Here is a 15,627-nt window from a genome sequence, read left to right as displayed (position 1 = left end):
AATCATAGTGTAAAAGACAGTACAAAAAGCATAAGGCTTTACACTCCACTGGTGCCCCACTCCGTCATCATGCCTAACAATGTCCCCCCGCCACCAGTCTGCCATAAACATAAGCCTATTAAAGAGGTGTTCTGAGGGAAAAAAAAATTCTAATCAACTGGTGACAGAAAGTTAAACAGATTTGTAAATTACTTCTATTAAAAAAAATAAATAAAAAAAATGCCTTCCAGTACTTATTAGCTGCTGTATGCTCCAGAGGAAGTTGTAAAGTTCTTTCCAGTCCGACCACAGTGTTCTCTGCTGACACCTCTGTCCATGTCAGGAACTGTCCAGAGCAGGAGAGGTTTGCTATGGGGATTATCCCCTACTCTGGACAGTTCCTGACACAGACAGAGGTGTCATCAGAGAGCACTGTGGTCAGACAGAAAATAACTAACTACACAACTTCCTCTGCAGCATACAGCAGCTGATAAGTACTGGAAGGCATTTTTTTTATTTTTATTTTTTAATAGAAGTAATTTACAAATCTGTTTAACTTTCTGTCACCAGTTGATTTAAAAAATGTTTTATTATCTCCGGAGTACCCCTTTTAGCTTAGCCAGTATAAAGGTATTGTTCACACTGAGTATTTTTGATGTGGATTCTAATAAATATTCAGCACCAAAAACAATGTGAAATCCACTTTCCATTAAATTCAATGGGAATCCATGCTCTAGTTCATATTTTTTTTTTATTGATCCTGCCTCCCAAAAAAACGATTAATGGAAGGAGTCAAATGTGCATAATTTTGCTGCGCATTTTATGCAGCTGATTTTGCTACCCATTGACTTCAATGGGTAGGAAAATATGCAGGAAAATATGGCACATGTGACCCTACCCTAAAAAGCTGTTAAAATGTTGTATATATTCAAAATGAACCCAAGCCAATAAATAACCTGTACATCAGCACACAAACCCCCATACAGCTCCATTGTATTCAATTGTAAAAATAAAAAAAGAAAAGGGTGGTTATCATTCCCTGCACCAGTACAGAGTGGCATAATTGGGCAGATTTTTACCCAAGCTCCATCTTTGTGCAAGATCTTTTTGCACAATTTTGTTTCTATAAACAGAGCTTCAACAAAAAATTGGTGCAGGGAATGATAACAACCCCCCCCCCCCCATCCCCCCCATCCCAATGTGAGAAAAACTAAATACATTAAACCAATAAAAAAAAAAAGGTAGAATCACTTTTCCCCTTCCCCTTTATAATAAATTGAAGCTATTAAATACACTATGTCCAAAATGGTGCCATTAAAAAAAACTTCACTAAAATGACTACATCAATTGAAAGATAAAAAAATTGGTTCAGAGAAGTAGTCAATATCCCTAAGTGGTTAAAAGGGAATTTTGACAAAAACAACCCCTTTCTAATAACAAAAGTTTAATACGTTTTCTTCAAATGCATCTTATGAACCCAAATCAAGTGTTTCTGCCAAAACATGTGTTTATGTGATGTTACAATGTTGCAATAAAGTTTTTTCTGCTGCTTCAGAATTGATGACCGCCATGAGGTGAATCTACTCTACATTTGGAATATATCCCTTTTATTTATTTGGATTGTGTTTTGTATGACATTTATATCAAACTCCTTAACATTGGGTCTCATATATGAACATGTCTACTGGGTCTCATATATGAACATGTGTACTGGGTCTCATATATGAACATGTGTACTGGGTCTCATATATGAACATGTGTACTGGGTCTCATATATGAACATGTGTACTGGGTCTCATATATGAACATGTGTACTGGGTCTCATATATGAACATGTGTACTGGGTCTCATATATGAACCTGTGTACTGGGTCTCATATATGAACATCTGTACTGGGTCTCATATATGAACATGTGTACTGGGTCTCATATATGAACATGTGTACTGGGTCTCATATATGAACATGTGTACTGGGTCTCATATATGAACATGTGTACTGGGTCTCATATATGAACATGTGTACTGGGTCTCATATATGAACATGTGTACTGGGTCTCATATATGAACATGTGTACTGGGTCTCATATATGAACATGTGTACTGGGTCTCATATATGAACATGTGTACTGGGTCTCATATATGAACATGTGTACTGGGTCTCATATATGAACATGTGTTCTGGGTCTCATATATGAACATGTGTACTGGGTCTCATATATGAACACGTGTACTGGGTCTCATATATGAACATGTGTACTGGGTCTCATATATGAACATGTGTACTGGGTCTCATATATGAACATGTGTACTGGGTCTCATATATGAACATGTGCACTGGGTCTCATATATGAACATGTGTACTGATGTCCTTTAATGTAAAGCAAAATTTGGATGGTGAATACATAGGAAGGAATTGCTTTCAAATGAAAAAGTCTTTGTAGCTGCTGATCCACTGATTCTTTCTTTTTTCTCTTAGGGCCTAGATCAGTGGTCTCCAACCTGGGGACCTCCAGATGTTGCAAACCTACAACTCCCAGCATGCCCGGACAGCCAACGGCTGTCCGGGCATGCTGGGAGTTGTAGTTTTGCAACATCTGGAGGTCCGTAGGTTGGAAACCACTGGCCTAGACTGTCAGCTGGGTGGTAACCTGTGGGGTCCAGTTAGGTGCCTTATAAAACAATGCTTCTAGGGAAGAATACCTTGAACCTATTTAGCATTCCATGATTTTTAGTTTTTTCAATGGGTATAAAAATGAATTCTTAATGTCAAATTTAATTTATGAGTTAATTCTAGTTCTGTGCAACATGGAGCCTTAAGGCCGTGTGCATGAGCTGTACTTCCTCCTAAAATTTGTGGTGATCTCTACGGACAAGATACATCTGACATCTAAAGACACTTGCTTATCCCCTATACAGTATCACATGGAGCCCCTACAGTTCTGTACTAGAGACATGTAGGCATTGGGTGTGTGTGTGTGTGCTGTGTCCCCTTGGGGCACCATATACAAGGAGTGTCAATTGGCAGTACAGTGCATATCAAATTCAATCCTATTAAAGGGGTACTCCCGTGGAAAACTTTTTTTTTTAAATCAACTGGTGCCAGAAAGTTAAACAGATTAGCAAATTACATCTATTAAAAAAATCTTAATCCTTCCAGTACTTTTTAGGGGCTGTATACTAAAGAGAAATCCAAAAAAGAAAGGCATTTCCTCTGATGTCATGACCACAGTGCTCTCTGCTGACCTCTGCTGTCCATTTTAGGAACTGTCCAGAGCAGAAGAAAATCCCCATAGCAAACATATGCTGCTCTGGAACGTTCCTAATATGGACAGCAGAGGTCAGCAGAGAGCACTGTGGTCATGACATCAGAGGAAATGCATTTCTTTTTTGGATTTCTCTTTAGTATACAGCCCCTAAAAAGTACTGGAAGGATTAAGATTTTTTAAAATAAGTAATTTACAAATCTGTTTAACTTTCTGGCACCAGTTGATTTAAAAAAAAAAGTTTTCCACGGGAGTACCCCTTTAAGAGTAGACCACTTACCCCCAGGTATTGGTTGCAACCATGTCCCTTACATAAGTACCCAGGTATTAATTACATTAGAAACATTTCAATGTACAAGAGCTCTGTGGTTTTAAATCTCAATTCCTTATGTAACATTCTTGTAAACACAGAGGAAAAAAAATAATAAATCCATTCTCAAATAACCCGAGGTGTGCATTTAGTGGACAATAAAGAGCAGAATCCAAAATCTTCTTGACAGTTACCAAAGTGAACAAGTTTGCGCAATATGGCATTTGTGCCAAAAAAATCTACCTGAAATTCTTGACTTTGACAAGGCACAAAAGGAGGGAAAATAAAAAAACAAAAGTTAAAAAGTAGGTGTACACAGGTGGAGGCTCCTCTGCTAACACCTACTGCTAAAAATAGGGCTCTCGAGTCAGAGACGTGGATGAAGACTCCCTTTTAAGTTTTCGGCCTTCATAAAATGTGGCCCTAGCTCTGGGTCTAGACCTGAACAGATGGAACAGTAAATTACTAACGCTAAATGAAGCTATTAATCAGCTTGATACATAAACCGTCGGCTAATTGAGAATAACGTCCTGTAGCTTTTTTTGTAGAAAATTGTAATTATAGTGCCGCAAATAATGATAACACCTAATAAAGATCGGATTACCGACTCTAGAATGACTTCATATACAACTGCTAACAAGGATCATTAGGACAGGAATTACCAGGCCCGAGCCGCATGATCTTTGGGAGAAGACCTTTGTAGAGAGCCAGGAACCTAAAAGACATGGAAAACAGGTGGTAAACATTATAACAGTACACATACTCTATAATATAATCAATACAGGGAGGAAGCAATAGATAAGTATTAATGTTGTGTTTGCAGCGTTGTAAGATTAGTGCACACAGCGGTTCTCGATTTGCAGCCAAAGAATATACGCTGATGGCTTGAATTATGGTTTCTTATAGGATTATATTTTATTTACATCATGGAATTATGCCTTTTCAGAGGTTATTAGGATTTTATGGAGATCTAGGTTCAGTTCAGTTGAACCGCGGTGGTTACAGCTGTTATAGCCTAAATATGGACATTAAAGTATGGTCACTAAAATAATAAAAATAATATTATTTCTATATCTCCATCCAAAATTCAGCATTGTTGGTAGCACTGTCACATTCTTCACCTCAATTTGAGCACATGGTTCCTGGGTTTCCATATATATGCAGTGTAGTTGGGGTACACTGGGTAGCAGTGAAGGTAAAATATGGATGGAGACTATGTAGGAAGAAATTACTTTCAAATAAAAAAACGTCAACGGAAAAAGGTGGTAGTCTCATCAGCTGTCCCGATGCACAACAAGTAGCTGCTGTTTCACGAATTCTTCCTTTTTTTCCCCATGTGTAGACCCCCTTTCCTTCTCTCTTACTCCAAATCGGTGGTTAGTTTTGTCATAAAATATTCTAATTAGGGCCTAGACTGTCAGCTGGGGGGTAACCACTGTTCTATTCTCAATGGGAAGAGTATTCAGGTTTCTGCTCCTTGACATCCTGAGCAAAGGTGATCGTCCTTTTGAGAGTCTATAAGCCTATGGACTGTCAGAAGGGTGATCGCCACAGCTCAGTTGCCAATGTGGCGTAAACGTGAGTATTCTCCACATTGAGAAGTGAGCAGTAGTCACCCCACAGCTGACAATCTAGGCCCTAATTAAAATACTGAGGGAATGGGTGTCTGAACACAGGGGGGTCTGACATTTTGGACCCAAAGAGATCTCGAGAACAGGCTCGGACTCTCCCCTCTGGGTCAGCATGTGCTGCCCCCTCGTGATGTCACCCTATGCCCCCTCCATTCACGTCTATCGGAGGGGCGTGGCAGTGATGTCACACATCTTGGTCTCGGGACCAGCGCCCGGCACAGATAGGGGATGAGATGCCTAAGGCAGGAATACCCCCTTTAAGTCCCTCAACTTTTTAATGTGATTATACGTATGTTATTTATTTTGCACTTTGCATTTATTAAAAGTTATTGCATGTCCTATGACAATCCTGCTGGCTCCTGGGCTAAACTCTTCCAGTATTCCTACTGGTTCAGTGTCTGTATAGGCTTACTCTGATGATTTACCTATAACACCAGGAAAGACTCTTCCAGCATGCAGTGCAGCCAGCAGCAGTGGAAATCTAGATCTCTGAAGATGGACTTGTAACCTTGAGATTGTTGATATTTTTCCACAATTATGGTTCTCAAGTCCTCAGACAGTTCTCTTCTCCTCTTTCTGTTGTCCATGCTTAGTGTGGCACACAATGCAAAGACAAAGTGAACTTCCCTCCTTTTTATCTGCTTTCAGGTGGGATTTGTATATTGCCCACACCTGTTACTTGCCCCAGGTGAGTTTAAAGGAGCATCACATGCTTGAAACAATCTTATTTATCCACAATTTTGAAAGGGTGCCAATAATTTTGTCCAGCCCATTTTTGGAGTTTGGTGTGGCATTATGTCCAATTTGCTTTTTTTCCTCCCTTTTTTGGTTTAGTTCCAATACAAACAAAGGGAATAAAAATGTGTATAGCAAAACATGTGTTACTGCAATCCTTTTCTGTGAGAAATAATTCCTTTTCTTTAAAATTTTCAGGGGTGCCAACATTTATGGCCATGACTGTATACTGGTATTATCTATATTATATAAAAAGTTTTTTTTTCGCTAATCACAGTGCTTATTTAAATACACTTTGAGAACCCAACCCATGTATCATGATTCTAGCGGCCTGTGATGGGTTATGCTTGACAACAATACTACTCTCAAAATCCAAAACTTATTAAACAGAATTTATTACTACTACACAACTAACCCACCAAGCAGACAAGATGATTTGGTAAAGGGACCAATGTACCTCAATCAACCCCCTCTTCAGCAGTACGGCTGTCACTGGGACAACTTCCAGAGATTTTAACACCAAACATACCAGATTATTGAAATGTTATTGCAAATAGAAAATAAAAAGTACATTACAAGCTAATTAAAATTAATTAAAGTAAAGTAACCAGAACTTCTGTAATAAAAGAAAGATGAGAAATAATCATTATACCCTTCTTCTTTATAAACCGTAATAATTGTCTTCCAGCAGCTGCGATATTTTATGACTCCAGGTTCTGGCTGTGGCCCCTGAATCCGACTCTTGGCCACGTCGAATGGGATGTTAATGATGGAAGCTAGCGTCCCAGAGGCCAATCCAATCGTAAACTTCCTTAAGAACTCCAGCCTTGCATCCTAGATAAGCAACGACACATAGAAAACCCGATGAGAAATGAGAAATCTACATTGAGCCTTACAAATCCTGGCACAGGTTTAATCCTCCAAAAACAGCGTCCTATAATTATAGTGATAGAGAGATTGAAAGGCTCAGGAAGATAACCGTGAAACCACAGCTGGGTGGAGCCTTGCCAGCGCCTAAGTAGTGGTCTAATTTCCATGGCACTGGCTCCAAAAAGGAAACATGCCTAGTAAAATCCTACGAACAGGTGGGTAAACTACGGAGAGATAAAATAGATTTGCCCAGAGCGAGTGCGACACCTTTCGATAAAAAATAAATAATCTTCATATGGGAACTGTATTTTTGCCTGCACCTGTACCATACAATGAGGTACACCTTTTAGAAGAAAAACGGCCTAAAGCTTAGCGCGCATTTGCCCGAACATTAATCCTGACCTCCTTATTGAGAAGAAAAAACACATATCCTCATTGCCCCAACAAGCGCTTTCCACTGGGAGCAATATGGCTGTTAAGAAGTTTTTCATCTGGTTTAGGTGTTCTGCTAATGCTGTGTTTTCCTGCCTGTGTCGGTGGGGGAGATGTTATTTGCTCGGAGCTTCGTACGTGGGTTTAGGAGGATTCTGGGTAATGTGCCTTTAATCAGCAACCTGGCACCCAGCACAATGGGCTCCTTGCAGAGAGATGCGGGAGGATTTCCGCGGGTTGCAAAGATTCTTCCCTGAAAATCCCATTGGCTCTGTTTTCGCACATGGTCCAAATCGCCTGCGGGCACATTTCCTCACACAGGATTCATAAATACAGTCCATAGTGAGACTCTGGTTTCGGCATATGGGGATGATTTGTGTAATTGGCCTTTACAATGTACTTAGTATTACTGTATCAAAACACAAGAAACCTGAGTACTCTATTAGCTAATTGGCCAGAATATTTTACAAATGACAGCAAGCCCCTACACCAGGAAGCTCACTAAAGCGTATGTATGCGTCCGCAAGACCCCCAAATGTTAAATTAAATAACGGCGACAAAAAAAAAAAAAAAACACGCACGTACTCGCTCATATAAGGCTGTCGCTGGCCTGCAGGTTTTTTCCACATTTCGCCTCAGATGTCGCAGATCTGTCAGCAGGAAATGTTCTCTCACTACTAAACTAACAAGCTCGCTGTGGTAACGCACTGCGGGGCCGTGCCCTTGAATTAAATAGCTTTTACCAACTGAAGGCATTAAGATTTGGTTTAAAGGAGCAGTCACACTCCTAGGAACATGAAAGCGCCCAGCCATGTTACCGGAGCTTAATATTTTAAACAATCAGATAATTATTTAAAGGTGGACATCAATCATTATTATAGAACAGTTTAATTAAAAGGATTCAACGTGAAAAAATATTGGCCCTTGGTTCCTGGGAGATAGAATGACACTACGAAAATGTAAAAAAAAGGTGAAAGTACTGACTAAAAATCAAGAAAAATATAAAGTTTCTGGTTATAAAACATCATGGTCAGTAAATGCAGAGTTATATTAACCCCTTAATAGGAATTCCTTAACAGGAATTTTTATTTATTTGACTATGCTACAGGGGCTGTAAAGTTAGTGTAGTTTATAATTTAGTGTCTGTACCTGTGTGTGACGGTTTTCTCAAAATTCTTCTGTGATTTTCACCACAATATTTATTTTTAACAGCATACAAAATGACTGTTGTCTCAAATTTTTTTCACAGGTTTCGCAATGCAGCCGAGACCTGACTTACTAGTCAGCTGATGACAGGGAGCCTGTCTGCTTCAATGGGTGGAGGGATCAATTGGTGGGAGAGAGAGATCAATTTGCAACTAATGCAACAGCTGTAGGCACCCTGATTGAAAACCACAGGTCTTTTGAATGGATGCAGCTAATTTATGTTTCAATGGGTGGGGTGGCTGATGTGTGGGAGGGAGGAAAATGGAATTATGGGATTTGTAGGCAAAAATGTTTATTTTTATTATGTTTATATATTTTTTATATGGAGTTTGGGAAAAGTGGGGTTATTTGAACTTTTAAGAAGGAAGGAGTTAATGTGTTTTTAAACTTTTTTTATTTATTAATTTTTTTTACACTTTTAGTCCCCTCAGGGGCTTTTAGGAGGAATCATTAGATGCCTCATACAGATCAATGGGGTTCCATAAAATCACATTGATTTGTGTGCTCTGCGCTCGATTGATAAAGCCTGGTCCTGCCAGGCTTTATCATTCACAGCACAGCAGCCGACACAGGAGCAGAGGTAAACCCTCCGGCTACCTCAGATGTGGATCGCCCCTTAAAAATGTCCATAAAACAAGTCAAAATGAGGCTCAGTAGTGTGTGTGGCCTCCACGTGCCCGAATTACCTCCCTACAATGCCTGGGCATGCTCCTGATGAGGTGGTGGATGGTCTCCTGAGGGATGTCCTCCCAGACCTGGACTAAAGCATCCGCCAACTCCTGGACAGTCTGTTGGTGGATGCAGCGAGACATGATGTCCCAGATGTGCTCAATCGGATTCAGTCCCCAGCCGGGTGGGCCAATCTATAGCATCAATACCTTTCTCTTGCAGGAACTGCTGACACACTCCAGCTACATGAGGTCTAGCATTTTCTTGCATTAGGTGGAACCCTGGGCCAACTGAACCAGCATATGGTCTCACAAGGGATCTCATCTCGGTATCTAATGGCAGTCAGGCTACCTCTGGCAAGCACATGGAGGGCTGTGCGGCCCCCCCAAAGAAATGCCACCCCACACCATAACTGACCCACTGCCAAACCGGTCATGCTGGAGGATGTTGCAGGCAGCAGAACGTTCTCCACAGCGTCTCCAGAGTCTGTCACATGTGGTCAGTGTGAACCTGCTTTCATCTATGAAGAGTACAGGGTGCCAGTGGCGAATTTGCCAATCTTGGTGTTCTCTAGCAAATGCCAAACATCCAGCACAGTGTTGAGCTGTAAGCACAAACACCACCCTCATGGAATCTGTTTCTGACTATTTGAGTGGACACATGCACATTTGTGGCTTGCTGGAGGTCATTTTACAGGGCTCTGGCAGTGCTCCTCGTTGCACATAGGCGGAGGTAGCGGTCCTGCTGATGGGTTGTTGCCCTCCTACAGCCTCCTCCATGTCTCCTGATGTACTGGCCTGTCTCCTGGTAGCGCCTCCATGCGCTGGACACTACACTGACAGACACAGCAAACCTTCTTGCCACAGCTCGCATTGATGTGCCATCCTGGTTTAGCTGCAATACCTGAGCCACTTGTGTGGGTTGAAGACTCCTTCTCATGCTACCACTAGAGTGAAAGCACCGCCAGCATTCAAAAGTAACCAAAACATCAGCCAGGAAGAATGGGAACTGAGAAGTGGTCAGAACTACTCTTTTATTGGGGATGTCTTGCTAATTACCTATAACTTCCACCTGTTGTCTGTTCTATTTGCACAACAGCATGTGAAATTGATGGTCAATCAGTGTTGCTTCCTGAGTGGACAGTGCGATTTCACAGAAGTGTCATTGACTTGGAGTTACATTGTCTTGTTTAAGTGTTCCCTTTATTTTTTTGAGCAGTGTATATCAAAATTCAGCACATCTTCACGTTGACATGTTGCATTATTATGCTTTTTGAGGGATTTTTACACCTCAATTGAAAAGGGGTGTTTTATGTGTTTTATAATAAATTTACGATTATGTAAATGTATAGTTATATTTTTATTGTGAATTAAAAAAAATAGATAAAAGACATTGGGGCAGATTTACTAACATGTTTGTGGCTAGACCCTGTTGTAAAATGCCGCAAAATTTGGCACATCTGGTTGTAGACACATTTATTAAATGTTTTTGACTCTTTTCATATTAAACTTCAAAATAGGTGCGGCTTACTACTAGATGGGTGTGACTTTGTGTGAAAAGTCTTTTAGGCAGTTTAGAAAACCATTGCGTGCCAGCCACACCATGTATAAGGTGATGTACGACCCACTATGGAAGTCCAGGGTTGAACAAACCATCCAGTTATTATTACTGCGGCCCTGCCGGCATTGCCATAGGCTCTTTAAATGAGCATTGATCTACTTTATTGGTGCATTCTATTATATAGGACTAGTAAATCTGCCCTATTGGATTTCATGGACAGATGAAAGTGTAAGGCAGCATTCACATCACGATTTCTCCATCCGGCCTGAGTACAAATGAATGAATCGTATGAACTGGTATATAAAGTCGGATCCATTGACCTCCATTAAAAAATCGGATCCATTACACACATCCGATTTGATCCGCATCCGATTTCACACGATTTTTGTTCGGGTCTGAAATCGGGGTTGACCACGATTTCAGACCTGAACAAAAATCGTGTGAAATCGGATGCGGAACAAATCGGATGTGTGTAATGGATCCGATTTTTTTATGGAGGTCAATGGATCCGACTTTATATACGATTTCATATTATTTTAAGTTATAAAAATCGTGTACTCAGGTTGGATGGAGAAATTGGAGAAATCGTGATGTGAATGCAGCCTAAGCACAAGTATAACAGCATTTACCGCCAAACCTGTATTTCTAAAAGCAATCTATTATTGTTTCAGGCAGTAGCTCAAAACCAATTATGGCATTTGTGACATATTGTAAATGTACAATGATTTATGGTGCCCAGACTGACTAGGTTCCAGTTTGTAAGAATGACAATGTTTACACGTAAAGCCCATTGGGTATTCTCAATCCAATCATCACTTAAAGGACCACTTGCTTAATTTTAACAAATACAATACAATTGTTTTAAACAATAGACCTATAATGTGTGGAATTATTGGTAATTTTGGAATATCTGTTTTAGAAAAGAATGGAAATTATTTGTTTAAAAGGCAGGGAACATTCAGAAACAATGCGCCGACATAATCACAATCTACTACATGTCTATAGCGGTAAGAGTGAGTAGAATTTGTGAAATATCCCATATACAGTACTGCATTAAATAATTTTAGTTTTATTATATTACTAGCCGAGTAACCACCCAGATTTTCCGGTCTCCTGAAGCCCCAGCAGTGATAGGCTGCTCATCCTTCCTGCAGCAGCACTGCTCTCCCCTCTCACTGGGTTAAATTCAGTGAATGGTGCACAGGGGGCGGGGCTTCACTGGCTCAGTTTACATATTCGTTGTCTGTGACTCTACATCCTAGTGAAGTGGAGTCACAGATAAATGAATATGTAAATTGAGCCGGTAGAGCCCCGACCCCTGGGCGCGATTCACTGAATATAGAAGAGGATCTTTTGAGGGACATATCTCAGGACCTACTAAACAAGTGACCCCTCATTGGACTCCACTTCACCCACACTAAAACCCCATGTATTGTGTTTAGTGTGGGTGAGCAGGCTGACAGTTCTCCTTTAAGTGATCTTTTTGCAAGGTTTCACGTGGTTTCACTCTAGTTTCACATGTTTTTTTGGAGAGGTTTCCCTGTACTTATAGTTGGTGGGAATCCCACAGATAAGACTATGACCAGTCCGCCATAAATATCTGAAAACCCCATTTATGGACCAAATGTGGCTTCCTACCCAGCTTCTCTGAGCTTGTAGCATGTATGGAAAATCTGCATAGAGAAATAAACTATGAAATAAGAACTCGGCAAAATGGAATGGTCACAGCCAAGTAGGCAACATATATTACAGAACAAATCCTATAAAAATAAATACACCCATAAAATACTTTATAACGGATCCGTGGGCAAGTCATTTAACTAAGTAAAAGTGGTAAACACAGAAGTTATTGTTTTTGTGATTTTCCTTTGTAAACTCATTAACTAGGAAATTCTCTGTTTAGAAGGATCGGCTAATGATTCCGAAAAGGAACATGCACATTAGGGGAACGTCTAACTCACAGGATGTGTTTTTTGGTGGTTGGGAAACAGATACTTAAATTCTCTTATTTCACCATTGACAAACAGAAACCCATACAGAGGCATATGGCCATACTGTTTATTTACACTGTGGTATTGCTGAGGATATGAATGTAGCTAGAGGGGGGGGGGGGAATTCCATCCAAAATCTGAATATTATGACCAAAGAGGATTTAATCGAACCGGTAAAAAGTGGGGTAACAAGGTCAGTCTGGGAACCAGAAACATTTGTCCACAAGCCAACGCTGTTGCTGGACTGATACCATAATAGTGTATTGCAGTGTTTCCCAACCAGTGGGCCAACAGCTGTTGAAAAACTACAACTTCCACCATGCCCAGACAGCCGAGGGCTGTCTGAGCATGCTGGGAGTTGTAGTTTTTCAACAGCTGGAGGCACAGTCGTGTATTGACTTAAAAGGGTTATCCACTATAAGGTGATTTTAGTACGTACCTGGCAGACAGTAATGGACATGCTTAGGAAGGATCTGCGCTTGTCTTGGGGTTAAATGGCTAGGTTGTGAGATTACCATAATACTTGGCTAGCTGTTTGTGAACTGGTATTTCCTGTATGACTTTTCTTTTTTTGACTACAAATTCTACAATTCCATCTTCCTCCCTCCCACACATCAGCTACCCCACCCATTGAAACATAAATGAGCTGCAGACCTGTGGTTTTCAATCAGGGGGCCTCCAGCTGTTGCATTACTTGCAGATTGCTCTCTCCACCCACTGAAGCAGACAGGCTCCTTGTCATCAGCTGACTAGTGAGTCAGGTCTCGGCCTCATTGCAAGCTGGGAAAAATCTGAGACAACAGTCATTTTGTATGCTGGTAAAAATAAATATTGGAGTGAAAATCATAGAAGAATTGTGAGAAAACCGTCACACACAGGTACAGACACTATATTATGAACTACACTAACTTTACAGCCCCTGTAGCACAGTCAAATAAAAAAAATTCCTGGAATACCCCTTTAATATATATGGGGCATATAAGCCTCATAATGTGCAGAATACTGTCTGTGAAGCAGCACACTGTGATTCTTTTTGTTTCTTAAAGCGTACCTGTGGCCACTTTTTTTGACTGGCTTTTTCAGTATGAAATACTGAAAATTTTCTGATGAAAGCAATTACAAAACATATTGTTTTTGCATGCTTTATAACATATCAAAAGTTATTGTATCTGACAGTGCCCATTTAAGTATACAGAGGTATAGCATGGGGCTATAGGCTATTATTTAATGAGTATTTAAGATACATACAATACAGATATGAGTCTTTGAACGAACACTCTGGACAAAAACGATATGCCGTGTTATGACCAGTGCACAGTCTGCAGGAAGGTTTGGGGGGAGTTGAATGATACAGGATTCAAAGAGGACCAAACAGATAATCATGAGAAATAACCCTTCAGACCCTGCACTGGGCATAACATAGTAGGGCACCAGTGTGCCCAGACCATCAACAGCTGTTTGGGTATGCTGGGAGTTGTAGTATAAATTGGCTGGAAAGCCATAGGTTTGATGCCTCTGATTTTCAATCAACTGGTGGCAGAAAATTATACAGATTTGTAAATAATGTCTATTTCGAAAGTTGTGTAGTTCTTTCTAGTCTGACCACAGTGCCCTCTGCTGCCACCTCTGTCCATGTTAGGAACTGTCTGGACTAAGAGAGGTTTGCTATGGTAATTTGCTCCTACACTGGACAGTTACTGACACAGATAGAGGTATCAGCAGAGAGCACTGTGGTCAGACTGGAAAGAACTACACAAATTCCTCTGGAGAATGCAGTAGCTAATAAGTACTGGAAGGCTTAAAGGAGTTATCAAGCTTAGAAAAATGTATCCCCTATCCAAAGTGTCAGATTGCGGAGGACCGACTGCTGGGACCCCCCGCGATCTCATGCCCAGCGCTGTATCTGTGTATCTCTGACTTTCCCTGCACGGAGCTTTGTTGGTGGTTGACACAGTTTCGTGCAGGAGAAGAGCCTGAGTGCCAGACAGAGAATTGCAGGGGGTCCCAGCGGTCCCTCAATCTCATACTTATCCCCTATCCTTTGGACTACTCCTTAAAAAATTTTATATAATAATTTTCAAATCTGTATAATTTTCTGGTACCTGTTGATTACCCCTTTATTGTTCACACTACAGAGAACGAAGATTCAGACTGGCAGCCGGCGGCGGCGGAAGGACCGCGCGGCACTGCGCCGTCACCATTGACGGCTATGCAGTGCTCGCGGACTTCCGTGCAAAGAATGAACATGTTCTTTTTTTTTTGTGCGGAACAATTTCAGCGGAGACCCATTCACACTAATGTTAAGTTCGGGGAATTCCGTAGTGTGAATATACCCTTAATAAACTCAATTTACCACTTATACCAACAAGCTTCATTTGGCCATATATTTTCCCTATTATGGCAATAATATTAACATGTATGAATGATCTATTGAGCAAAAGTTGACATAACAGCTTGGAAAACACTAGCACACCTGTCGTATATGATCCCAAGCACTGATAGGGAAGAGCCACTTCATTGCAACAACAAACAATTCCACACAAAATCTGGTAATAATATCTAGCAAAAGTGTTCCTCTTTATTGGCCAATATTTAAAAACATGTTTGCAGTAGGGGTAGGCCCTTGATGCGTTTTGAACCTTTACGCTCTTATTCATAAGCCTAAGTTTATGTTCATGATTAAGACTGCAAAATTCAAAATGCGTCAAGGGCCTACCTGTACTGCAAACATGTTTTTAAATATTGACCAATAAAGAGGAACACTTTTGCAAGAAAACTGTGCTGAATTTCCTTTTGGATTTCTTCGTTGTTGCTATATTAGTTTCTTAAAGTACATTTGATCACAAAGACAGCCCTTTTAATATTAAAGCATAACCCTGATGTCACCTATTCTACATTTCACTCTGGTTATTAAAAATTGAAGTTTCAACAAATTCTGAAAGTGTGTTTTTATTAGAGGGTCTTTGGATATTTTCCAGAAT

The 15,627-nt window shown here is 40.4% G+C and overlaps 1 protein-coding gene across 9 annotated transcripts in view; it reads right to left on the bottom strand.

Annotated features, from left to right (window-relative positions):
* SLC25A21 (solute carrier family 25 member 21) overlaps positions 1 to 15,627 on the bottom strand; it is a 280,764-nt gene that overhangs the window by 1,191 nt on the left and 263,946 nt on the right. For 8 of the 9 annotated variants that reach the window (XM_056546239.1, XM_056546245.1, XM_056546238.1 and 5 more), the window contains 2 exons: positions 6,571 to 6,752; positions 4,215 to 4,267 (listed from right to left, as the gene is read on the bottom strand). In XM_056546239.1, coding sequence (XP_056402214.1) covers positions 4,215 to 4,267; positions 6,571 to 6,752 — 235 coding nt within the window. Of the gene's footprint in view, positions 1 to 4,156; positions 4,268 to 6,570; positions 6,753 to 15,627 lie in introns of all 9 variants that reach the window. The other variant, XM_056546240.1, reaches the window with a different exon arrangement.

The sequence above is a fragment of the Hyla sarda genome, chromosome 11 (assembly GCF_029499605.1).
Source record: "Hyla sarda isolate aHylSar1 chromosome 11, aHylSar1.hap1, whole genome shotgun sequence".
NCBI classification, from domain to species: domain Eukaryota; kingdom Metazoa; phylum Chordata; class Amphibia; order Anura; family Hylidae; genus Hyla; species Hyla sarda.
The sequence above is the reverse complement of the archived record's forward strand: the minus strand, read 5'-3'. Positions and strand labels throughout refer to the sequence as shown.